Source organism: Hirundo rustica, chromosome 7 (assembly GCF_015227805.2).
Source record: "Hirundo rustica isolate bHirRus1 chromosome 7, bHirRus1.pri.v3, whole genome shotgun sequence".
Classification (NCBI taxonomy): domain Eukaryota; kingdom Metazoa; phylum Chordata; class Aves; order Passeriformes; family Hirundinidae; genus Hirundo; species Hirundo rustica.
Genome location: NC_053456.1, coordinates 8,264,489 through 8,290,564, shown reverse-complemented (window position 1 = coordinate 8,290,564; position 26,076 = coordinate 8,264,489). Strand labels below are relative to the sequence as shown.

At 39.3% G+C, this 26,076-nt stretch overlaps 1 protein-coding gene across 1 annotated transcript; it reads right to left on the bottom strand.

Moving 5' to 3' along the window:
- Positions 1-10,230, bottom strand: DDX18 (DEAD-box helicase 18). The gene is made up of 14 exons (XM_040070231.2): positions 10,053-10,230; positions 9,749-9,937; positions 8,654-8,791; positions 8,007-8,142; positions 7,591-7,691; positions 7,291-7,490; positions 7,089-7,203; positions 6,112-6,251; positions 5,740-5,901; positions 4,693-4,845; positions 3,922-4,035; positions 3,399-3,455; positions 2,241-2,418; positions 1-1,625 (listed from the first exon to the last, which is right to left on the bottom strand). Exons 1-14 carry the CDS (start codon positions 10,168-10,170, stop codon positions 1,483-1,485), a joined length of 1,944 nt encoding a protein of 647 aa, XP_039926165.1. The 5' UTR covers positions 10,171-10,230; the 3' UTR covers positions 1-1,482.
- Between the last annotated feature and the right edge of the window lie 15,846 nt (positions 10,231-26,076).

Genomic DNA, 26,076 nt, shown 5'->3' with positions numbered 1-26,076 from the left:
GAAACAGAATGGTCCTACTCTTTCTCCCCATCTGCTTTCCCCAAGGATGAAAAGAAAGTCCACTGATTTTTTAAAAAATACTTTAATGCATGAATCAGTTTTAACTCTGACATGCTACCTCAGAAAACCTAAGAAATAGCAGTTCAATTTATGTTGGAGTAACTGCTTATGCTTTTGTAACTACTCCTGGGTTACATTTTAAATGTAAATTAAAAGCTATTTTACTGTAATCATGCATAGCCCACATTTCTGGATTTTGTGACATTTTAGTCTTTCCTTGACCCATGAACACTTTTTAAACACTTCCCATCACCACTGCAGCCTCATAAGAGCACTTACCTACTGCTACAACAACAGAGAAAGGGAGTAAAATATGTGTACAATTATATATTATATGAAATAATATATGTAATACAATTACTTTTACCCAGCTTGTGTATTCTTCTTGTACTGAAGTCTCCACATTTTTTCCTGTCTGCAATGTGTACTCCACCCTCTTCTATTTCAGTTTATATTCTTCCTTCAAAGTACCCTTCTAGTATATTTATACCCCGTTTCATTTTTTCACTTATTGAGTCTCTCCATCCCCCAGTCCTGTGGCTATCTGTGACTTTGCTCATCGCTGCTCTGACGTACAAAGACTTGAAAGCAATTCACTTTTGTAATTTACAACTGCAGAACTTCTCACTGCATCAAGGTTATGAGGCATCTTAAAAAACACTACCTGGACTGAGTGCTTTAATTTATGTCATCTGCTTTCCTTAATTCTTTGCAGAGTACACTAGATATCACCGTATTAATAAATTCAGATTTAAACTGAACATGAAGGAAAACCAAATCTTTCACTATAGTGTTACCATTATATCACATTAAACCAGTATTAATCATGTCCCAGAACGGATGTAAGAGATTTGTTTTATTTTGGACACTGTACTTGTTATACAGATACCATGTCTGAAATTTTTCACAAGCTCATACAGCCTTAACTATTCATCCATGGTTCAGTTCTAAAGGAATCTTCCTATATTCTTCAGCATATTTGATGGCCAAAGCAGAGTTCTGTAGCATTAAAATCCCTTGCAATTATTCACGTGAGCAAAACCTTTTTATCTCAATGTCCATACATTGTTCAATCTCATAATTTTTAGAGATATGCACAGAAAGAAGGGTAAATGTAAATTCTTCTATAAAACCTAAAAGTATTCTTCCTTTCTTTAATAAAAATCTCTGTAGTATTGACTTAAGGTAATTTAAATTATCTTCTTCCTTACAACCAATATGGCAAAATTCACTGGCCATAATTCTCCTTTAGCCTCAGTTCTGAAGAGTCTTCCTGAAGTGAAAAATAAAAAGATGTTCCCAGAAAAGAAAAAAATCCTTAAAGGGACCTAAAAATGAGAAAGGAGCTGTTTAAATTGGAAGTAACTGCCAGATGATCAAGGTGGGTTACTCCAAGGCCCCAAGGCATTTTAATGACCGTAATTAACGAGAAAACTGCCGATTGTCAGATTTCTTGCTGATGTGCTTGAAGATTTTTGCCTTGTGGACGTTCTTTGATTTCTGGTAGCCAAATCCCCCACCTCCACCTCTTTTCTGTAGTCTTCTGCCATGGTTGCTGTTCACATCTGAAATTTCATTGGTTAAAGAACTTAAAAGGAATAATTTGAAATACTGTATTTTGGGTTTACTAAGGGATATTGATGTGAGAAAAAAAATAATTACATAAAAGGCTGAGCTGCCTAATTACTGAGAAAGGCAGAACTTTGTGCCTGTGGTTCTAAATACTCCTCCAGCTGTCCAATTCCATCCACTGTCAGGTTTGACAGTAATCTAGATACTAGTTTCTGCACTAGTTCCTGCTCTTGCCCCTCTATGTCAACATTCCATGACTATGAAACATAAGCAAGTACATTTCAATGAAAATAATTTTACGTGGAGGGGAACAATACTTTGGAACATGGGTGCATTCCAGAATCTGCCTGACAGCAACTGAAAACCTGTACAGAATGACCATGTGCTAAAAGAGATGTTTGTAGGCATTTTTGCAGTCGTATTATTTGCAATATTTACATTTCTTTGATAAAGCACTGTTGGATAATGATCCATTTTTATGATTATTAGCAGAAAAACTCCAACCCCAAAGGCAAAACAGACCTTGAGGTACCAGAGGAATTCAGCAAGTTGCACTGAACATTTATAATGCAGAAATTCAGCTCTGAAACACTGCAGTAAAAGGATACTGAGGTCAACAAATGGAGGAACTTTAAAACCAAATGAAAGGCTGACTTTGGGAAGATCCAGATTATTGACATCATAGATCTGCTTCAGAGAATGGGAGTCGTAAGCTCTGATGTAAGCTTTGTAAGCCTCCTGGGCTGACTTGTGAAGGAAGTAGTTCTTCTCTATCAGTTTTTCCAGCTGGTGAGAGGAAAAGAAAACCAAAAGAGACATAAACATTTATAGTTGTTCAAAGTTTATACATTGTATTCAGACATTTTTTACTGTGTGAGTGGCAATGACATTCACTCCTCACTTCAGCAAAACCGCCCTGTGACATCAAAGTGCACACAGAGGTGTAAAAATGCTTTTATAAACAAGCAGAGGGACAAAAAACCTGAAGCTGAGTTAAAGTACAAAGCCTCAGCAATATGAACATTTACAGAAATATTAAGCTGGGTTGTCCCAAACAAGTTAACCAAAGACAATACACCTGCAGCCATGAAACCAAACCATGTGTTTGAGAACTGCCAGCCTGACATCTGAACTGTGTGGTTCCATGCAATCCCGTGCAGTCTGATCCATTATGGTGCCAATGCATTGTGAAATCAGCAGTATTAATTCTAAACAAAAAATGCAGATACACCAGGGCAGACTAAGACATTTTATTTCATGTGGGCCAAGTTCCCAATACTCATTAGATCCCAGTGTCTCATTTGATGTTTAATGTACATTAATTCAGCATTCTATAAATAAGCTACATTAGGCGTAATTTCTTCCTGATTATGCTTAATTAGGAACCTTTCTCTGTAAGGACTGTCTTCACTGCTTCCTGTACTTGCTATTTTAAATCCAAGTTACTGCAAAGAAACTTTACAGAACTCTTATAAAAACAACAATTCACAGAAGTAATCAACAATAGAAATTCACATCTTCAGAATATCTATGCTATTCCACTCAGTGTTCCTCGGTTAATTTTGTAGCACAGGAGCACAGAAGAATTTTAGCTGATGCTGAGTTTTATTAACACTAGCTAATTAAAAATACAGATGGGCTTAAATACTAACATCCCTAAACAAGCACACACATTTTTGAGTTGCAGTCATTATAGACTGCAACATTCTCCATGCAAATTATACTAAAGATATTCAAAGTAGCTGAAGTATAAAAACATGTCATACCTGAGACTGGATGTCAGAGATTTTTGACCAAGAAAATTCAAATTCACTTAGAGGTACCTTAAAATCAAAAGAAGAAATGAAGTATCAAAATTATTTACACTGTGTAAATATAGTGAATGTGTTTAAGACCAAGGACAAATAGAAAATGACCTGCTAGATAACAGATTTTTTTAATACCACAGCTGTGTCTGTAAAGTGCCTTTAGATCAGCATGACAGTATTATCACTTCCTTTAAGCCAGAGTAATAGAGACACTCACTATGACACCATTTTTTACCAGTTTTGCTTTAGAAGTTGAGTCACTTTAGTTAAAAGTCATAAAACAAGTTCATAAGGAGAGCAACCGAGAAACTCTGTGCAGTTCTATTAAAATGATTACCTTTAGAAGAAGACTGTGCTTCCTTAGGAATTAAACAAAATGAAACTGATCTTTGAAAAATCAAAAACAAAACAAACCAACAGGTTTTGCCTTTAAAAACTGGATGTACAGTAAAAAATAAAATAAATGTAGACAGAAGTTTACCCTGGCTTGTTTCAGATAACGAAGGAAGCCCAGTTCTTCTGGTCGTAAAATGAGCAGAGCATGTCCTCTACCATTTATTCCTCTGGCAGTCCTACCAACACGATGGATATATTCCTTTTGGAAAAAAATAACAAGCAACAAGGTCAGGCAGTCTTAAAAATCAACAAAAAAATACACCAAAGTTAACCTCAATATAATGTGATGCATCATTCACTATTTAGTAAGACTTTTTCTTGGCATTAGCACATGGATAAGGGAAAACGTGCTGAAGGTGCAAAGCAACATCAGGCTGAGACAGAGCCCTTAACTAAAGCATTCTATCTTTTACTGAAAAAAAAAATCTTAGTCTGCAGTAACTGAAAATTAAATCTTGATTTTGGAGGTTTTTGAATTTCCCTTGTTTACAGACTTTTATTCAAGTAAGAATGTTATCTTTAAACAAAAAAGCAAATTTCAACTGGAAAAGCTCAGGGATGCCTATGTAAACTCACATTCCTCTTGGGAAGTATTTGGTAGTTTAGCTTACTAGATTTTAATTCCACAGCATAAACCATATTTTAAAATGCAATTCTTGAGAAGGTAACAAAGGTCTCGGCTAGGAGCAGCACTTCCTGGGAGCTGGTGAAGGGCAGTGAAAGAAACCAGCAGCTGGATATGACCACGGCTGAATCATGCCCTCTGTCAAGCAGCAGTTTCAGCTCTTCTCTGTGACTAAGTTTGTAGTCAGAATTTGATTTCTTGCTGTGACACTTGTCTACTTCCTTAACTTACCTTTGGATCATCTGGAGGGTCATACTGGACAATCCAGTCAACCTCAGGAATGTCCAATCCTCTGGCAGCCACATCAGTGCACAACAGTATTCCAGACTCTGCATTACAGAACTGGAAAAATGTTGTGGTACGTTTGGTCTGTTTCTGTTTGCCCTGAAAGGAAACAGACACACTGGGAATGAAATATGAACTAAAAAAATAATTTGAGACATTTTTTCAAATTGTGCTCTTGTACAGACCAAGCAGGACCATTTTGCAGTAAAGAAACAAAGAAAAAAAGAAATGGCACAGGGTTACAAGAAAGCGGCATCTCTCAGAGTTACAATGTATCTCCTAAAACATTAAAAATTGCACAAACATTCTTCTCAGGAGCACAACATGCATGTTTCAAGTTCAGAAAAAAGGACATGTGTAAGTCTAGCAATATGTTAGACAGATTACAGGTTAAAAAACAACCAACCAAACTAAATCGATACTTGTCACAGTTCTATTGAAGAATAGCAAGTAATTTCCCCCAAAATAAAATAAAAAAGGACATTTGTGGTTTGTTGTAACTGTTTCAGTCAATTCTTTGTTCTAAACTGTGTATTTTGTGGTTTTGACAAAAAATTTGCAATACTCATCCAGATGGTAAGAATTGGCACAATAAATCCAAACATCACCCTGGCCTTAGGAAATCATCCAACACTTAAGACATCAGATTCTGGATTTCTGTGACAAGAAATTTGCTCCACATATTAAATTTTAGTGCTGGTGAAAGGTAACTTTTTGGAAGAAAACAGAAAGGTTGCTACACAGAAAGCATAAATTAATATCAGTGTTCAGCGTTGGTTTACAAAACAGCAAGTCTGATTACTGAAGTGTTATTATATAATCTCTGCTTTATCTCCCTCCTCTACAGACCAATCAAGACCATCATCAGTTCTGTGAGCAGGCTGTCTGTTTATTAGAAACTGGACTGAAACAAACCAGACAAATGTAAAACCAGTAACAGCTTACAAGTGTTATCAGAATAATTCAAAATAAATCAAGGAATAAAATACTTACATGAATGGCCAAAACAGGCAGATCAATGTAGTTGAGTAATTCATAGTGGTACTTCACTGACATACATGAAGAAAAAAATACCATCAGTTTCTTCTTCCGGTTCTTCTTGAGGAACGTGAAGAGCAAAAGAAATCTTTTTTCAGATGGACACACCACATAACCCTGCAAAAATTTTAAACATTGTTAAATAAAAGCAGTAGGGAACATACTTGTGTTTTAGTAACACAATTACATCAGGGAAGGGTTACTTTGTGAAAAAAACCTCACCAAATAGTTAAACAGTGAAATACACCTGAAGCATCCCAAGTAAAAAAAAAAAGCACAGGGCTTGGTGTGTTCAGAGATCTCAGCCCCCGCACTAATATGTCTTACCTGTTCCAGACCATCTACTGTTGCTGTCTCCTTGTTATCATCAACCCCAACATACAGTGGCTCTTTCTTCAGAGAGATCTTTGCCAGATCTTCGACCTTTCTGGTTTGTGTGGCAGAGAAAAGCATCGTCTGTCGGCGCTCTGGAAAATATTGCAAACAGCGAGTCCGTAAAATCTCTAACTGCAAACTTTGCTGGGTAAATCTTCCAATTAAATTCTAATTCAAATATATTGCTACTGACAAAGAGGTGTAGCTGTATTATGGGATTTAATTTTTAAACCATGTTTATTTCTATTTTATATATAAATAAACCATGTTTATTTCAATCCCCACCCCTAAAATCCTAACCACTATCACAACATAGTGTTTTCTGTAAAAATGTTAATAATCATTTGCAACCCAATTTGGACACAAAACAACAACTAAAACAGAGATCAATCTTCCAACTCTAAATTAATTTCCATGAATATTACAATATTTTTGTTTAAAAAAATAATTCAAATTGTGTTTAATAAATCAGTTACAAGGAATAGCTAAATGAAAAATTAAGAAAAGAAAAAATTGAGGTAAATACTAAAACCTCTCCAAGATACTGGTCTTGGAGGTATCAAAAAAGATTGAACTGCAAGTCAGAAGACCTTTTCTTTGTATTTAAACCTTATCAGGAAATACTGAATTGCAGGAAATAAACAAACAAAGGAAGATAAATGAGAAAATGGAGACGTTAAACTAAAAGGATTTTATATGAACAGAATTCTGTCTCTGAAGAGCATTTGAAAACTCTTTTCTTCAGATAAATGAAGCTGAACAAGTAATATGTATTGGCTAGCAGAAATAAGGACAGAGTAAGAAAACCACTATGAAGTTCATTTACCAAACTATAAAAATTAATGACTTCTCTTATAATAATTGAGTCAGAAAGAAGACATAATGTTAGTCAAGTGATTTCCAGGAAAGAGATTTTTTTTTTTTCTTACTTGGTAAAAGTTTTATGATCTGTTTCATTTCTTCTTCAAATCCAACCTCCAAGATTCGATCTGCCTCATCAATTACCAAACACTGCAAGTTCTTGTACATGAAACCTGGAGTGTTCTGGAAGATTAGCAAACTCACAGTCAGACAGGGAAAGGAGTTTTATTATGTTTTAATAACCAGATTAGACATCAATATTGTATCTACCTGCATGTGATCCAGCAGTCTTCCTGGCGTTGCTACAATGATGTTGATTCCATTTCCAAGTTTCTGTGCTTCTGCTGATCTGTTACTGCCCCCCATGATCAGACCATAGGTGTGCACATGATGATTCATAAGTTCTTTAAGAACTCCGTAGGTTTGCATGGCCAGCTCTCGAGTAGGAGAGAGAATAATAACGCCCGTTCCTAAAAAATACATCCATCAGACAGGAGTCAGTTACAACTCATCTAACCCCCTAAGTGACTGCTTTACAGTAAAATTCAGCAGTGAAATGAAGAGCCTTACCATTCCTAGGCATGAATTTCAGCTTGTAGATAAGCTCTACTGCAGGAATGAGAAACGCAAGTGTTTTTCCACTGCCTGTTTTTGCAGCTGCTAAAATATCCCTGGAAGCAGCAATGTCAGAAAAAGAAGTATTTAGTTGACCATACCAAGAGAAGAACAATCTCACTCTGATCCATGGTGACAATGTGAAAACCTAACACAGCTTAAAGAAGAGCAGTGGGGTTGGTACCAGGAGCGTGCTGGCAGAGGAAGGTCACAGCAATTGGTCAGTGAAAAGCTGGACTCGATGATGGCAGAGGTCTTTTCCAGACTTAACAATTCCATGATTTGATTTTATGATTCATGTATGTAGCTTGCCAGCAAAATTTACAAGACATCTGGGGTCATTAGAGTGACTAAAAAGCCTGATTTCTTACCTGCCTTCCAGAAGAGGCTTAATACTTTTATGTTGAATTTCTGTCATGTGTGTAAAGCCCATGTCGTTTATGCCTTTCAGTGTATTCTCACTGACAGAACCAGCCAGGGAAGCAAAGGAATTGTCTTCAAAAGCACCTGAAGTGAGGGATAAAATGAAAAATATTTAAACTTATTTCTTTTATTTCCTCTGCAATCTGAGATTAACCAGTTCAAATTGACCTATACGGAAAAAAAAAAATCAAAGGACTTCTTACTGCATTCTACCAAAAAATCCAAAGACAATGGCAAAATACTCTGTATTAATGAGTTCATGAGAAAACTACACCCAGTTAATAAGAATGAAGATGAATGCACTGCTTCATGTGTCAGATTTACTAGTTCCACACCTCCAGGTTGCTCTTCATGGACTTCTTCCTTTACAGATAAGCATGTGTGTATATAGGTTTGAAAAGCACTTTCGCTAGTAACTGTAAGACCAACAGGTGTGTATATAATGTTCCAGGAACAGAGAGCTGTCAGCTGCTAGTGTCACATCATGTATTCAAACACCTGACTTGCAAAGCTCACTTGAAAACTGCAACTTGCTCTGGAAGGAAAGTGCTAGACCTTGGGATTTTGCCCCTGCATGAAAAAGAACACAAGATACCTGTTAGACCTAGTGGCAAACTGGGCACTTCATCCTCCTCCTCCTCCTCCATTTCCTTCTCTCCAGAGTCCTGCTTATCTCCATCTTCTACCTCTGCAGATTCATCTTCTTCAGTTTTTGCTTTTTTGGTTTCTGTATCTGGAGTGATATTTTACAGAAGACAAGTCAGAAATACAAAGGTCATGGTTATGAAAAGTTGTTCCACAGACTGAATTTCCTTTAGTCAGTAAACCATGCACAAAGATCACAATTTTCCATGGAGTGGAAGGGGGCTGGAGAGACAAGGTCTCTATGTAATTTTTCTGAGGCACAGAGCAAATAATCCCTGAGTTCCTTCCACACAGCCCACTTTGCATAGTGAAACAATGTAGCTTGATGTCAAATGACAGTGGAAGCAAGACAAATTACCCTTAAACCAGTCACAAAAATCTTTCCCATCTGCAATGCAGACACCAAATTTCCCACACAGCTTGTGCTCGAGATATGTGAAAAGTTGCATTTTAGGTACTGAATCTTCAGAGATGAAAGCACCTCTTCATTGGCATAACCATGATGCTTGTCCCAAAAATCAAATATATCTTGGAAGCTTCTATTTCTCGTGTATGTCTACATATGTATCTATAAATCTATACATATAAGAACGTATGCAAACCTAGCAATATTTGTGTGGTGCTTTTTTGGGTCGTTTTCCAGCATACTTCAGTTTCACAATCTATAAATGTTGGAAAAGGCTGGACATATTTCTAAAAAGCTGTTTTGGCTGCACAGCCAAGTACAGAGAGCACCCGTCTACCACAGCCCTGAAACACAGGGCATGTATTTGAGTAATAAACAAGCAAAACATCCAATCAACGTTACAAAGCAGAAACCTATGGAACAAATAAATTAGCTACTAGTATGAATTAAGATTTCAAGTTATCTTATCTGGAATGAAATGGGTAAAGCTTTAGACTCAGAGACTTTAAAAAGCACAGTGACCGGCACATGGCATTTCAAACTTTCCCCGACGCGGCGGGAACCCTAACGAGCTGCTTGTGGGGTCTCCCAGTCTAACTCAGCCGTGAGAGACACGCTGTCTTTGCTAAGAACACGCACCATGTCCTCCATTGGCCACCGCTTTTCTCTTCTTCTTCTTCTTTTTCTTCTTTTCCCCGCTGTGGGGTCCGGCTGCGTCCGCAGGCTCCGCGCCCTCCTCGGCCGCTGTATCCACCTCCGGCACCGCCGCCTCCTCCACCTCCTCCTCCTCCGGGGGTCCCTGAGAAGCCGCCTCGCTCGGCGAAGGCACTGCACGGCGCAGACGGAGACAGAAGGAGAAGAGAGAGGGGAGAGAACACAAAGTTAGTCACGGCTCCGCGGGCGCTCAGCCGGGGAGAGGCTCCGCGGCGCCGCCCGTCCGTACCTGCCCCCTGGGCCGCCCGCAGCTTCAGGTTGCGCTGCCGCAGCTTCAGGTTGCGCTTGTGGATCTTCCTGCGGAGCAGCCGCATGGGCAGGTTGCTGGCAGCAGCCGGCACCGACATCGCGGCGGCGGCAGCGGGAACCCCGCGCTCCCGGCACACGTGCGGAGGCCGCGACCGGACCCGCCGGAACCGCCGCCCGCGGGGCCTGACGGGCACCGGGCAGCGCCCTCTGGGGGCCCGGAGGAGGCAGCGCCGCACGGCGACCGGCCCCCGTCGCGGTTCTGGTTCTTTCCTCGACCCCGGCACCGAGCCCTGCCCCGATTCCAGCCATGAGCCCTGCTCTTATCCCGGCTTCGATCGCGGCCCCGATCGCGGCCCCGTGCCTCAGCCGGCGCGGCGTTACACGCCCCGGGTCTCACTGAGGAGGGGGCTGGCCGTGTCCCACACAGACCCCCCTCAGCCTCACAACACCCGTCTGTCCATTGGTGCTGCCTCCATCCTTGGTTACATGTGTTCAACGGGAGAAAGAGACACAGTTAGAGAATCAGTTAGGTTGGAAAAGATCTCTGAGATCAGCGAGTCCAATCTACGACCAAAACCACCATGTCGACTACACCGTGGCACTGAGTGCCATGTCCAGGCTTTCCTTAAATGCCTCCAGAGATGATGACTCCACCACCTCCCCAGGCATTCCAATGTTTAATCAAACATTTAATGAAACATTCCAATGTTTAATCACAATTTGTGAATAAATTCGTCCTGGTGTCCTCCCCTGGCGCAGCTTTGAGGCCATGTGCTCTTGTCCTGTCGCTGCGGCCCGGCAGCAGAGCCCGACGTGCCCCCTCCTGTCAGGGAGTTGTGGAGGGCAGAAGGGCCCCCTGAACCTCCTTTTTTCCAGGCTAAACACCCCCAGCTCCCTGCGCGCTGCTCATCAGACTCGTGCTCCAGCCCCTTGCCCAGCCTCACTGCCTTACTCTGCACTCACTCCAGCCCCTCGGTGTCCTGGAACTGCGGGCCCCAGAACTGGACACAGCACTCGAGGTGTGCCATCACCGTGGAGGGGAACTTCCCTGCTCCTTCCCTTCCCTGCCCCGTCCTAAGGGCGATTCCCGAAGGCTGAGACGCGGCTTCCAGCGGCTGCTTCCCGACGGCAGAGGGCACAGACAGCACAGGGATGTGCCGCAGCTTTGCCGCCTGGAGCCAGAAACCAGCGCCTTCTGAGAGACCCGAGACTGCAAACGGAGTAAGGCTCAGCCCTTGGATACCTTGCTGTAACACCGAATAAAGTGCGGAACTAATTCTGTATTAAGTAACGAAACTAATTTTTCACCATCTGTAATTATTGTCTTGCATAGGTCGTTTGGAACACCAGGATGAAAATTAAATTTGTCTTGCCAGAGCTTCAGACTGTGAACCATGCCATCCTGTCTGGATAATATGTCTGGCCACTGCTTTAATAAGCTGAATGGATTATTGCTTATTTCCATCAGCTGCATGTGAAACTAAACTGATCCATCATCAGCAAGAAAGGCTTTTGTAGAGACTCCAAAGGAACTCAGTTTTACCTGCTTAATTTTAAGCAGGTGAAAGTTTCTTACTGTAGCTCAGTGTAATTTAGGTTCTTGTGAGTGTTTTCTCCCTGGCTACCTTATACTGCATTTGCAGAAAGTATTTTTAAGTAGACATGGATTTGCTCTTCCTAGTCTGTACTGATTTATATGGATGTGACGAGCTTTAATATTTGGATCCAGATTTAACCCAGGCAGTGCTTCTTTCTGGAATATGGTGATTATGCAGATAAAAACGTATCAAGATCTGGACAGCATGCAGCTGACACCAACACACTGAGGGAGGACAAAGTTACATCCTTTGGGCATGGCATGGTCTTCATGTTCCCATCTTAGCCAGTAGTGCCAGGATCATCACTATTTTTGCTTTCACCCATGTCATCACACCCCCAGCTCTGCCAAGAATTAGGACTTGGAAACTCTGATCAGATAAAAGCCTTTATAAAGAATTCGCCTCAGTGTCCATGCTGGATTCTGGCTGACTTGGCAAGTCTTTGTGAAATCACATTAGTGTGGCACAAGGCCCACATTTATAAACTGTCCTGAAAAGTTATGTCAGATCCCACTGTCCTGCTGTGTCTGTTGGCTCAATCACCATGGCACACAAGAAAAACTTTCTAGAAAAAAGATGGTCTTGCATCTGTGTACACAGATGTCAGGGCGTTCTGTATAAGAATTCAGAAATTACTTTTTTTTTTTTTTTTTTAGGTGGAAAATTATCATGAGCTCCAAAATTGCTTTCTCTCAGTATCTTGCAAAACATGTTACTTAGAGTTAACAAACAAATGTGCTTCTCTGGAAATTTCAAAACATGTTTTTGAGCTTCCTTCTTTTAACATTTATTTGTTTTTTCTTCAAGCTGTTATTGTGGAAAGTCACAAAAAAAAAAGTAAGACTTGGAAGATAATAATGATAATATTATTGTGACAGGTCTAGACAGTAATTTAAACCACTAACTCACATTAATAGTTTTTCTCTGAATTTTGGCATTTCTTTTTGGCATTTCAGGTAGCACATGAATCCTCTTTAGTACAAGTGTCATTTTTGTCCAGTACATTCATTCTTAATGGCTTGAGTTATCAGGCAATCATTACTATCAATAGGATTTTCTCAAATGGTTATTGAGTTGTTGTCAAAATGTCTTAAATTTTATGCACATGATCTTGCAGAAGGGTTTGTAGGGAAACACGTTTTGTGTGAGTAAAACCTTTATAGAGCTGAGTAAGTCCATATGAGATGCTCTGAATTTGTTTCTGAAGATGAATGTTTTTAATGGGCTGCCACTGTCAGTATTTTATCTCCCAGAGTTAATTCATCCTTAAAGCCAAATTCAGAATATTTGTACCTACTTACCATAAACTAACTTGTGTTGATTAAAATGTAACACAGAGGTAGTAATTGATTTCAGTTGTATGATTTATACAAAAGGTGCCCAAATCCCGTCTAGAAAAGATTGTGAAACAAAAGTGTGGTCACTTTTTTTTTTTTTTTTTAAATACAGGATTTTGGGTACTGAGATGAATTAAAGAAGACAAGTTTTATTTTCAGAAATCAGAATTTTTGAAAAAAATGCTTTTTCAGTGTCTTAGGTTGGACATGAAGAATATCTACACTGATGTAATTTATGAACATCTGCACCATTCAGCTGAAAGTTCTGAAGTAGAAAACTAAAGCTTTTATTGCTTGCAGCCACAAAGTGGAAAACTGTTCAGAGCTGTCGTTTAATTTCTAGCAGATTATTATTTTCCATGTGAGAGTAAATTTATCTGTCAGACAGAAATACAAAAGGACTTGGTTTAAAATCAGATTTTTTTTTTCAAATGTATCTACCTTACCAGTCTGTGTACTTATGCAAATGATGGATACAAAGGTATCTGCAGAAATAATCAATTTTCTAATTTAGTGGAGATACATAATTCTGAAATGTGGACTTTGACAGAGAAAAGTTACCCAAACCGGAACTGATATAAATGACATAGGTACAGATATATTCAGATACATCACATAGAGAATAGATGACTTGATTTACAGAGTGTGTCAATGTTAATGCGAGTTAGAATTTGCTGGTACAAGTCACTGAACCTGTGAGGGAATTCAAAGTGTGGCTTACAAGGAGAGTGAGGTATCCATGTTTGGAAAAAGCAAGGCAGGCTGTCACAATCACATCTTTTTAGGGGTTTTGTTTAGCACTGCTTTCAGATAATCTCTCCCTTGTGCCACATGGAAGTCTGGTCCCAGTTATACCTGACATCAGCAGCGCTTTGTGAACATGGCAATAGAGCTGGATTCAAATCACATCTGTGAGTTTTTTAGTAAATTTCTCATCCAGCCCATATTTTACAGCTGGAACTGAAGCAATTGCAAGTGTTCTAATGTGTAATCTCCTCTTTAACACACTGAAGAGCAAAGTCCAGGAAATGCCACCTTGTATGAAATGCTGGAGTTCTTTCTTACAGTAAGATATTATTTTGTTTATTGCCTAGGCACTGTGAACAAAAAGTCTTCAGGAAAACAAGGTGCTATACACATTTTTATCCTCACAGAGGCAATGAGAGAACAAAAAACTGCATAATGCAAGAGCAGTGCACAGTTTGTAATGTACCACTGGCAGGCAGGAGGGTGCCATGAGGATAACTGGAGTGGAAAATTACGCGTGGCGCACAGCTGAAGAGTTTAGATACTATTTTATTTTGTTTAATTAACTTTGTTTTTATTCAAAGTTTATTTTTTGGCATTTGTAATGTAAGCTTACAAAATTTCTTGGGGGGGCTCTCAGAAGCTGCTGTTCTAAATCAGATGAAATAATAATCAAAGATTTTCTGTTCTATTTTAGGAGGCTGTTTGCAGTTGTTTGCTTCCCCTGTCCAACAAACCCTAGCAGGTGTTGATAAATAGCCTGTTTTGCACATGACAGTAAGCTACAGCCACTTTTATTAAGATAGTGTGTAAATTCACAATATTTTTTTACCTACAAAGATCCAATTTTTTCACATTTCCCTGGTTTTACAAAACGTAGTGAAGGTTTCTCAAAATGCTACAAAGGCTACAAGTAGGATCAAGTGATTTATTAGCAGATTAAGCAAATTGCAGGTGTAGCAACGAGTTTATAACTTACAGACTGACAGGTTCATGACCCTTAAAATAATAATTTTCTCAGGCATAAAAGGCATTCCTTTTACAGTGCCCTCATTAATTTGAAGAATCCTAGTAAATATATTACTGTCTCCTATTCAGGAGTGTGTCTTTTGTATTGCTTTATCATTTACAGATCTTCTTTTAAAATAGCTCAGTACAAAGGATATAAAATCATGATTAAACTCAGAGAGAGTATGAAATCTGATCCAGTAGGGGAAATACATAGGGTCAGCTAAAATTCTTTGCAGCTCTTTTGAGGATAAAATTTGAAGGGGAGGGATATTCTGGGTGCATAGCAGCTCGATGGAGGCTGATTAGTGGCAGTTTGTGGCTGAAATGAACACAAGATGTCACCCTCGCTGTGAGAGAGCTCCAGCACACAGATACCTTTAGTTGAAGAGGAAAGAGAAAGGATTGAGGTTACTATTATTATTATTATTATTATTATTATTATTATTATTATTTTTATTTTCCCCATCACATGTGTTCCTTAATTTACCTATCCTGGAACACTGCTTCACTGCAAAATTTTCTCCACCTTGCTTTTTACAAGAAAATTCTCTCATGTCATTTATCAGTTTTATAATTGCTTTTTAAAAATAGGTTCTGAAATTTGGAATCGGATTTTACTTCCTTGAGTAGTAACCCTGTGTTTCTTATACTATTAGTGAAAAAGATGATGGAGAACAAAGTGCCATATATTTCTGAGTTTTCATCAGTAACATTAATTTTCATACATTTACCCTGAAGTCATAAAGTTTATAGGGATGGCATGGTAACTATTGTGAAAAACTTTCAGATTACATGATGAGCTGAATTGTCACCTTTCTTCCTAAAATGTGCAAACTTTTTTGTGCTGAAGAGTAATATCTTCTGTATGTAAAAGTTTGAAATTCCCTTTACCTTTATTCTAAACAGTACAAAATTCTTCCATTGATTAAACAGTGGTATTAGCATTCTTCTAATTGTAATTTAACTCCTTGAGTTCAGGCCTCTGAATTCAGCAATGCAGACAGCATGCCTATGTTCAAAGTGACATTTCTGCTTTAAATGTTTGTTTCCTTGAAATCGTCCCAAGTGTGGGACTTGGAGGACAGACCACAACGTCTTGTTGAGTTGTAGATGCTCCTGTTATGTTAAGTTGTTGTTCTCATTTTGTTTATGTCATCCACACAGTGGGAATATCTTCTTCAGTAAGGTGAGGGTAGCCATACTTCTTCACTCCCACTGCCTGTTTGTGTTTCGATTGCAAGGCCTTGAGGAAAGAACTGTTTTTAAAAGGTGGGGGACCTAACGAGACAGAGTCTGTATTGGACAGGGAAAGCCCGTGTATATCAGGGAACTCTGGGCCCTATTGTAATATTGATTAAACAGAAGTATGATATGCTTAACCACCAAAATTTAAATATAGAAGTGATAGTAAAATGCTGTTTTATTGCAAAGTATACATCTAGTGAGAAGAAATTCTCATCAGCCTGGACAGAGGAGAAAACTAAACAGGGAACAAAGACCATGTCAAATAATGATACCTCCAGCTGGCTGTCATTTTAGCCCATTCTTGAACACCTTCAGGAAAATATCAAGAGTTCATTGTCACATTTTCCTTGGAGTGGCTCACCTCTCCCTTGCCCAATATCATTATTATGCTTGTACATCCATAGTTTTACTGTAGTCTTCTGCTCTGCATAATTCTGCATGTCCTTAAACATGGTGTAAGTCACTTTTACTTATACGACCCTTTCAGATTGGCATTTAAAGGAGATTTAATATCCCTGGGAATGAGAATGGTTGGGTCTATCAACTATTATGCAATATTGCCTTTTCTGATTGAAAGTCAGCAGAAGATTGGAGAGTCAGCGCTCCAGAAGAGAATGTTTAAGTAGCTTGTATTATTGGGCTCCGAGCTTTTATGGTTCAGGCCTTTATAAACTGTGTCAAGCTGTGATAGTTATAATTATTGCACACATTGGCTTAACCTATATCATGCAGTCATCATGCATTAGCCTTTCCAGCTTTCACTTGCCTGTCCTTTATTAACTGTGACATTTTCCCTTGAAGGTTCAGTGCAAGCGTGACTTTATGATCAACCGTAAGCTTTATAAACCGACTCTTTTTTCCCAAGGAAGGCTGTCGTGGAGGAAACCAGGAGATGGCAGTCTTTCTTAACGGATCGTGGTTTAATCTGTTGGTGACTACAATTTCTGTTCTTGTGCCCCAGGATAGGCAAAAAATTTAAAATGAGGTGAAGGAAGAGCCACATTTCTTGTCTTGTTGGCACAGGAAACCATTGCATGCTCTTCCAGAGGCTTTTCTTTCAGTTGTCAGGTCTTGAACTGTCATATAAGTCCAGAGGGAATTGTGGTTCACATTGACCTTAGTGCAGTTTTCTTACCTGGCTGTTTCAACATACCTGAATTACAGTTCTCTGTTCCCTGGTAACACAGAGAAGAAGCCAGTGAGTAGCCAATCTTCCTGAGACTGTGCCCTTGATCTGAATGCTGGCCATTTCACAGAAAACCATCTTAGAGACAAAACTCAGTTCATTCATGTGTGTTTAATCAGAAAAAGCATAGTAATCCAGAGACTGTGTGACTTACTCTGTCTCACTGTTGACTTGTCCTTCAATTTGTGTCAACACTCTTGGACAGCTCAGTTCCTCCTCAGGGGATCAGGACGGTTTTAAGTGTCTGTGATGCTTTTTATCTCTGTTATGTAATGTGACAAAAGGCAGTGTCACATCAGTTTATAACCCTGTCCTGGTGTGTGATTGTCTGCTATTACTGGAGAAATACATATTTCATGGCAGTATTAGTTACCAGGCTATTTTCAGCTGCTGGCTACAAGCATGAACAGAAACTTCTTACCTTTCTATGTATTTTTATGTAGAGCAAGCACCAGAAAGTGGCACAGGAGAGCGCAAACATAGCTTAAATTGGGTCTTTGTCTTTATTGACACAGTGCAACTCAAACAGAGCTTAGGAAAATCATGATCTGCCTTCAATTATTTACTAGAACCTGTGATAGATTTAATTCTAACAAACTAATAATCTTGTATCTCCCCAGTCATCATGGCCTTGGGACTCCCAAAGCTGCCTCTCAGCATTACCAGGGCTTCCCTTAAACTGCAGTAAGATGCATGGGAATGGCAAGTGGAAAGACCAAGAGCAGTTATTATTCATAACCACAGCAGGCTCATACATTGTTTGGACCAACATTTTGTCTTTCAGTGGGGCAAATTCCTGCTTTGCACTTTAAAAATAGCTCAAATTCTCTTAAACATCATGTAACTGACTAATAGAAATATTAACAGTAATAAAAAGAATACATTCTTTTAGACAGTGTTAAATAAGGGGAGCAGATATAAAAGTTAATTAAGTATTCAAATTGCTACCTGAACTTGTTTCAGAAACAAGCAGAGGGAAAACAATATATTGCTCCAAATGTCCAACTATATTCTTACTCATCATGTTCGTCAGTAGTGTAAGGGAAAGGTTTTGGTTTTTCAAGTTAGTGATAACAGACCTCCAGGTCATGTTTTTGTGTAAAGGTCCTTAACCTTTCTTCTGCATCTCACCATGTTCACTTTGGTGCATGTTACTCAATGTCTTGGCACTGTTTTCCTGAGCATCCATGCCTGTAGACATCCTGCAGTTGACTGGTTCTCCCAGCAGAGCCCTATTTTTAATTTTACATGCAGGAAGATGATCTGTTCACATCTAGAACGCAATTGTCTGGAGTTGCCAGGATTCTGCAGGTAAGAATTATGTGCATGGTAAAGAGTATCTGGGTACAGGTTTGGAATACTGAGAATTTGGATACACTGAAAGTGTAAAACTCTTTGGTGTGGCAAAACTCCTTGACATATGAATGACACTGAGTATATTTACCAAAGTTTGTTATTTTATCTGCGTCACAAAATATCAGAAAGAGTATATGACATTTCAGTTGCTAGGCAGCATCATGCTACAGCTCTCTAAAAGCCATGTCAAACATTTAGCTTAATCATTTGCCAGAAATGTTTGAAAGCATAATATCTCATTAATAATTATTAAATCATTGAGTCATTTCAAAGAGAGATGTTCCATCTTCACTTTCACAGTGATAAAACACAGGTCATTTACTGAGTATGCAAGAGTACACCAGATATTAGACTTTCAGAGCCTTGTTGGAGGGTATGCATGAATCAAAGAAGAAAGTCATGGTATACATCATAGATTCTACACTCCCCTATTCTCTGACAGCTCAAAACATTCTCATGTAAACTGATAGGTGTAAAGAAACAACATTAATAGTGTAACCAAATTATTTCTGTGTTGGCTGTAGGACTGGAACTCAGAAAATACATGTGGAGCTTCTACCTTTTCCACAGACATCCTGCATGGTTGGGAGAAATCAGTTGTGATCTCATTCCTGCCATCTAACCATGGACAGTATCAGAGACCCTGTGTTAAAGTCCTCACTTCAAGCAGTTGCAGTGTCACACGAGCTCCACAGTGGTGCCTGTCTCTCTCGGCGGCTGTTGGGAGTACGGAGTGAGCAGGCTCTGGGCACTCCTTCTGTGCACTTTGGGAAATCGTGCTGGATGTTTATCTGGGCTTGTAGGTTTTGTGTGAGTTTTACCTGCTGGAGTTGAAATGCTGTACTGCCCTAGAGTGTCGCTCATACCATTCTGACACAGTTCAGTAATCATTATGCTTGCTTATCCATGAAGGTATCAACCCTTGACCGGGGTCCAGGGCATGTAGATTCCGGAATCCTGGACACTGTTAGAGACACGGTCTGGAAGGCTTTCCCATGTCCTTCTGCCAAGCCCTTGGCCTCTCAGGGATACATTTTGGCAGTTGAGACTGAGGACACACACAGACCCTGCCCCCCTCAGAATAGACATCCTCTATGAAAATGCCATTTTCAGTATTCCGCCTACATGATCTTGCGGTACTCTGACTGTGGCTGAGGTTGTACAGCTGTCTGTTGGTCACTATGAGCTTTCTCTGGTTACTTGGGATAAGAATTTTTCTGCAAAAGTAAAGATGTTTGTGTTGTGCCACAGAATTAGTGTTACTCACTTTTTTTGTTCTGACAGAAGATAAAGCATTGAATAAGTCTGACACAGGAGGTGATGGTGAGAGACACTGGGAGATATATCAAATCGAATTCTCTGGCCAGCCTGACTTTAGTGCAGAATATTTATTTTCTCCAGGGAAGTTAAACCTCACCTCCACCATGCACTTCTACATAAATACACCTCCTGCAACTTTACACCTTCTAGATTGTTAACTATCTTTAAGAAGAATAAACAAACTAATTGTAAATAATTTTTACTTACATCATTTCCAACATCATATTATCTTTCTTTTAAACAGGGAAGCTTTAGCAGACACAGACCTGTGAGACAGCAGCTGTGGATCTGTTTGTCTTTCCTTCACTATTATTGTGCGTTTTCATTGATTTTAAGTTTCATACTCAAAGTCATCTAGTAGATTTACACACACGATTTTAAGTGTGAATGATTTAAAAGCTCCCAGTGTCTCTACCTGACTACTCTGATTTTGCTGTTTTGTGCAGCAATGAAGGTGCAGCGTGAAAAACTGATCCTGCTTCAAAATTCTGCCTCTCTCTTGTTATATTGCACTTAATGGGAAAATGTTTATAATTTCAACATGTAATTTTCTGCTATTCTCAGACAGCTTTATTGGTATAAGCAGTACTCACGGTGTGTTTGAGAGATACACTTTGATTAATAAAGAACAATCTAGTGAACTAGTGTGAAGAACTGTAGAAAGATTAGGAGTTTCCTGTGCTATTGGAATGGAAATAGACCCTCGAGTAAAATGTTCCAGGAAACAAATCCATTAGGGTCCAATTTAAAGTGAAAGTCCACTTACGTGGGTAAGTACAGGTTTCTGACTTTTCCTCTCTTTCAGAATTTCCCCTTAAGTTATAAAATAAGAATAAGTACTTTAAGCAAAATTTTCTGATCATTTATTTTACTAGGATTTTCTGGAGTACATTTTCAGATCACAGATTATAGATGCATTTCTCATTATCACCAATGAGAATTTCAATGCATGATATAATTTTACTGTGCTATTTTGTCTGACTTGTATTACACCTGTCAGTCTGCTTTCTCCTGCTATTACATTAATATTTAAATATTAATATTTAAAGGTCAAACTTAGCTTCAGTGGCCCAAACTTCAGTGATATTAAAATATATTATTCAGTTTCATCTGACTTTAGGAGAACGTCTCTGGGACAGTTCTCAGTAGACAGGGAAAAAGGCAAATCACCATACACTTTGCTGCCTTTTAAATCCAGGTTTTTTCTTCTCTTTCCAAAAGAAATGGAACAGTTTCTGTCTCAGAGGAGGAGGAGAGAGGTTTGTAGAGGAATGAAGTGCAATTCACAGTGCAGTCAATGGGATGAGGTGCCACTATTCTTTGTGTTTGGAGAGCCTTGCAATAAAGCAGTTGCAGAACTGAAAAGCTTCACGGGATAGAGTTCGTCCAGTAGAATTTCTCAGAGCACATCTCAACAATATGGCATCCTGGAATAAAAGGAAATGTTATGTTTTCAGTGCATTGGTGTGATAAAGGCAGTGCTCCAAACTGAGCATCACTTTTCTACACAGATATATAGATACTACACCGATATAAAGAGATAGATAGATATATATATATATACACACACACACACACACTACACAGATATATAGATAACTGAACTGTATTTTAAATGTGTGATTTTGCATTTTGAGCAAAACTCAATTATTCCAGAAACTCCTTATCAGTGTAAATATTTGTGACAACAGAACTGAAGGTTATAAGGCCACGTTTACAAAGAGTTATGCATACAGGGTGTAGATTCCATATAACAATGTTCTTTGACTCAAGACCATACTAATGCTAATATTTTCATGTGACTGAATCCCTCTGGAAACACAAGATATTGTATGAACTTTATTTACTTGCTATGTCCCAGAACTTAGTCTGGTGCTGCTGAGAAGGTGGAAGAGGTCCTGCAAAGCATGGGGTAGATATGCACAGATAATCTTCACAGCATCAAAGCTGCTTCTCCTGCGAATTTCAGGGATTCTGCCATGAGAGGAAGGTAAAATTTGGGCTGTGCATATGATGTGTGTATAGATTGTTGCCTATATCCTGCACTTGCAGGAATCCCTGCAATATTTGTTCATTTGCACACAAAAGGGTCTCAGAAAAGACCTTGTAGATGAGAAGTCTTCTTGAGCTCAGCCACTGCTGTAAAAGCAAGTGGGTTATGTGGCAGCAGACAGCTTAAATGTAGCATATCTGTCCTATCAACACTGGATATTGACACAGTTGGACTTGTGCTAAGGAACACCAGGGATCCAAGTTTTCACGCTGTCCTCTTTCAGTACACATCAAGGGATTATGCAGATTTAAACCCAAATTGTGTCCACACAATGTGGACACAGTAGTGGTTTGGACTGAGCACAAGTTTGAGCAGATGTTGGGTATAAATAGACACACCTCTGGTGCTGGGAAGCTGTGCAGCTTGACGCATTTTTATTGTAAAAGACTGTCAAACAACAGGGAAACTATTTAGTCAAAGTGTCAAATCTCTACCATGGACGTGAAGAGAAATATAATTGTTCACTTCATTGGAAATAAGATCAATCTCCTAGTGCCTAACAGTGAGTAATCCTGAGCTGCTCTCCTAAACCTGCCCTTGTGGTATTTCACCACTGCTGATTGCCAGGCTGTATTTCTTTTTTTACCATGGATCTACATATTTTTCTACGTGAGAATGTATTGGTCTTCTAATGTAAAGAGATCACAGTCTTTGAGCCTATGAACTTGCCCACTAATGCCTGGATGTAAAGTGGAAAATTAAACTGGACTCTATTTCTTTTTTCTGCAATTTTTACCTAATCTGAACATGTTAGAATGTAACTTTCCTTATCTGCAACATACGTTCGTGATTATAGCTCTTGCTATCAGACACAAAAGTAGAAATTGTAAGTGCATATACCTTTAATTGGAGAAATTATCTTCAGCTATATAACTCTTTATTCAAACCCTAATGTCATTCTTATCAGCCTAAGAGCTATCTGCTTCTGAAGATCTGATGTAAATTATAATTAATTTTGTGATTCTCCTCAGCTTAGTATCATTATTCAGTGTGATTTTTTGACCTAGGCTGGTGCTGAATATCAAATGCCTTTGCTGTATTTCCAGACACCCCTTTTGAAACACAGAACAGCAATAAGAAAGTACAGTTGCAGACATATTGAAGGAAATGTTAAAAGTGTGATATGATAACAAATAGCTGATATTTTGTCACTTTTTGCATATTATCAAAGTAAAAAATACTTTTAATAAGATTTAAAAAATCTTCCTAAATTCAATAGTTGAATAATTCCTCTGGGAGGGTGTGCATGGGAAAAAACCAAAACCCTTCCTTTCTTCTGCTGTAGAAACCAACCTTAACCAGAAAGTTGTAAATAAAAAGAGCCCCCTTTGGCTTCATCTTTATGTTGAATATGCATTGCTTTTTAAATAGAAAAAAATAATTTCTCAAGCAGATAATCTGTTGATCTCCCCCTTAGATTTGTCTGTATTTGCAGAAACAAGCTTAAGAGGTGATTTTTGACTTACATCCTAAAGAATCTGCAGGGGCAGCCTGAGCACCCCTACAGATTTTTGCTGTACTGTCAGAAAGCTCCCACTGCATCTCAGCACGGTGCACAGCAGAGTGCATCTCTCCCCTTGCTGTGCCTTCATCCTTCATCTACCTGTCATGGACTGTGGGTTCTCATAATTTCAAGTATTTTTTGTAATAAATCAAACATTTTCTTAGAGTGGGGCAGGTGACACAGTCATTTTCCTGTAGCTCAGTTCTGATATAAAAAGGAGTGACTCAGGCTTTCCACAGAAAGGAGCTAGTTGGTGCTTTGATTGATGGGTGTCCATCTGACAGCAGTATTTGCATTGTAAAGGAGTAAGTTGCACTGAAGTGCCACAAGCTAAAATCCCCACAGCGAAGGCACTGAAATGACAAATGAAATGCTCCCTCTATAGGCATGGAAAATTTGGCACATATCAATTGCTTCTCATCAAAAAAAAAAAAAAAAAAAAAAAAAGAAGAATTAACTAGTACATTTTTGCAAAAATCATATAAAAAGTTGCAGAAAAAATATTCACTTCATTTTGGTGTTGAATCTACTTTTATAAATCCCCAACTTTTTTTTTTTGTTTTAATGTCTGAAATTACCTTTTTTTCTCAGTGTGATTCTGCTCTACCTCTATATTTCTAGAGACAACTTCAAAATATGCCAGATTTTTGGAGGCAAAACTCTGCAAACTATTAATGCAGCTGTGAACTGAATTAGCAGCTGTAGTATCTTTCCACACATTGTTTATGTTGTGTGTATATCTGCTTTTGGTTCGCTGCAATACTGCCTATTACAGATAGAAACTCCAGTGCTCTGTCTGTCCTTGACACTGGGGAGGTGAGACTGGGCTGGGCTGGGAGCACAACTGTGGGAAATGGAGATCCATCTGTTCTGCTCAGTGCAGCTGTACTTTTCCAGCCATTTATTTGGTTTCTGTATTTTATTCCACGGAGAATCTATATAATACAAACTGAGGTTAAAAAGGCTTTATGCCACTCACTCCTGCTGCTTCAGGAGGGAAACCTTTCTCAATAAGCTGAATAAGCTGAAATGCTTATTTTAACATCTAAGAGTGAATCCAAGAGACAAGGCTGGGTATGGCCCATTCTGGAGAGCTATGGGGACATTCATATATACAATTTTTTGTAGGCCATATGTAGTCCAGCTGCAACATTGCAGTGAAGAGACCTGGAAAAAAGCACATTAGAAAGGCTCCTACACTGTCGTTTGTCTGCTGTCAATCATACAGCACTTCCACAAGGATAAACAAGTAGGTGAAAGCAGCCAGATCGCAGCCTAGTTAATTCTACATATTTTGCATCTATAATGGAAGGCAGTCAGCCTCCCACAGGCTGGGTAATGACAGTGGCTGATTGTCAGTAGGTACAAAATACTGTGTCTGTTGCAAGAAATGTATAAATATATCCTGCAGTCACAGCAGGATGAAACTAGCAACATTCTGTATTGGAAATCTGCTGCTCATTTCTGTAGGCTCTGGGTCAGCCATCGAGGCTTTGGGAAGGACATGCTGAACCTGGTTGTTCATGCTGCAAAAGAAAGGATTTCATGATAGTCTTGTCTTTTTTGCCATTGCTGGTTTCACTCCAGATGAAGCAGCATTTCTGCTCTTGACTGGTCTTTTTTGTTCGCACTTTCAAAATCATACTTCTACCTTAAAATGCACTACAGATCAAAAAGTATTTATGTAACGATTGCCTCTTTCTTCTCAACAAGGCTGCACTCAGAGAATAATACTCACTGGCTAGCATGACAGGAGACACCTCAGAATGATTTTTCACTGTTAGCACAGTGCCTGTGAGGTTTGCTCAGCCAATACCACAAAGAAAAACACTTCTTTCCATGTCTCCCTTTAGCATCAGACCCATTTGCTAAGTCACAGCTGTGCAAATGCACCGGCAGCCAGGGTGTTACACCGGGGAAACCGGGCAGCTCCTGCGACCTCCACAGCCTCCCCCTTGATGAGAGTGTGGCAGAAGAAAGAGCAAGCCAGTGTAAGCTTTAGAGCTCTCTGCCTTTCTGCATAGCAAGACCGTTCTTTCAGAGAAAGGCATGGTTCAGTTCAAAGAAGAATTGAGTGCAGTCTCTGGGACTTTTCCAGGTGCTAATGGCTGGGGTGCGGCATAGGACGTGGGTGCCAGGATTGGTGTTTCTCAGGGAGAAGCAAAGTCAGGGATGACACAAAGGCAGCATGTGGGGGAGATAAGGAGGTGTTATATCAATTTTATCTCTTCGGTAAATGCTTGTTTGACCCATGGGTTGGGACTCTTTCAGGGCTCAGTGGTGCCTTCTAGATTCAGAAGTAACTTCAGGCAAACACAGGCAGAGCCCCGTGGCATGGGGCTGTGGGATTATCAGCTGTGCCCTCAGAATGACTAACAAATGACTCTGGGGATGTAAGCTTGGGACGGGTAAAAGTTAAATATAACTTAGGTTATTTAAATTTATTCCCATTTCAAAACTACGCTTGTCTATACTAACAGTCTACTTTTATTTGGAGCAATGAAGTTCATTAAGACAGTTGCTTAGGCTGCAAAATCAAGTATTTTGAGGCTGAAATTTGCCAGATTTATAGTTGTCCATGCAACATTAACTATATGGCCAGCATCTTCAATTATGGCATCCTATTTTCTTTCTTTACAGGGCACCT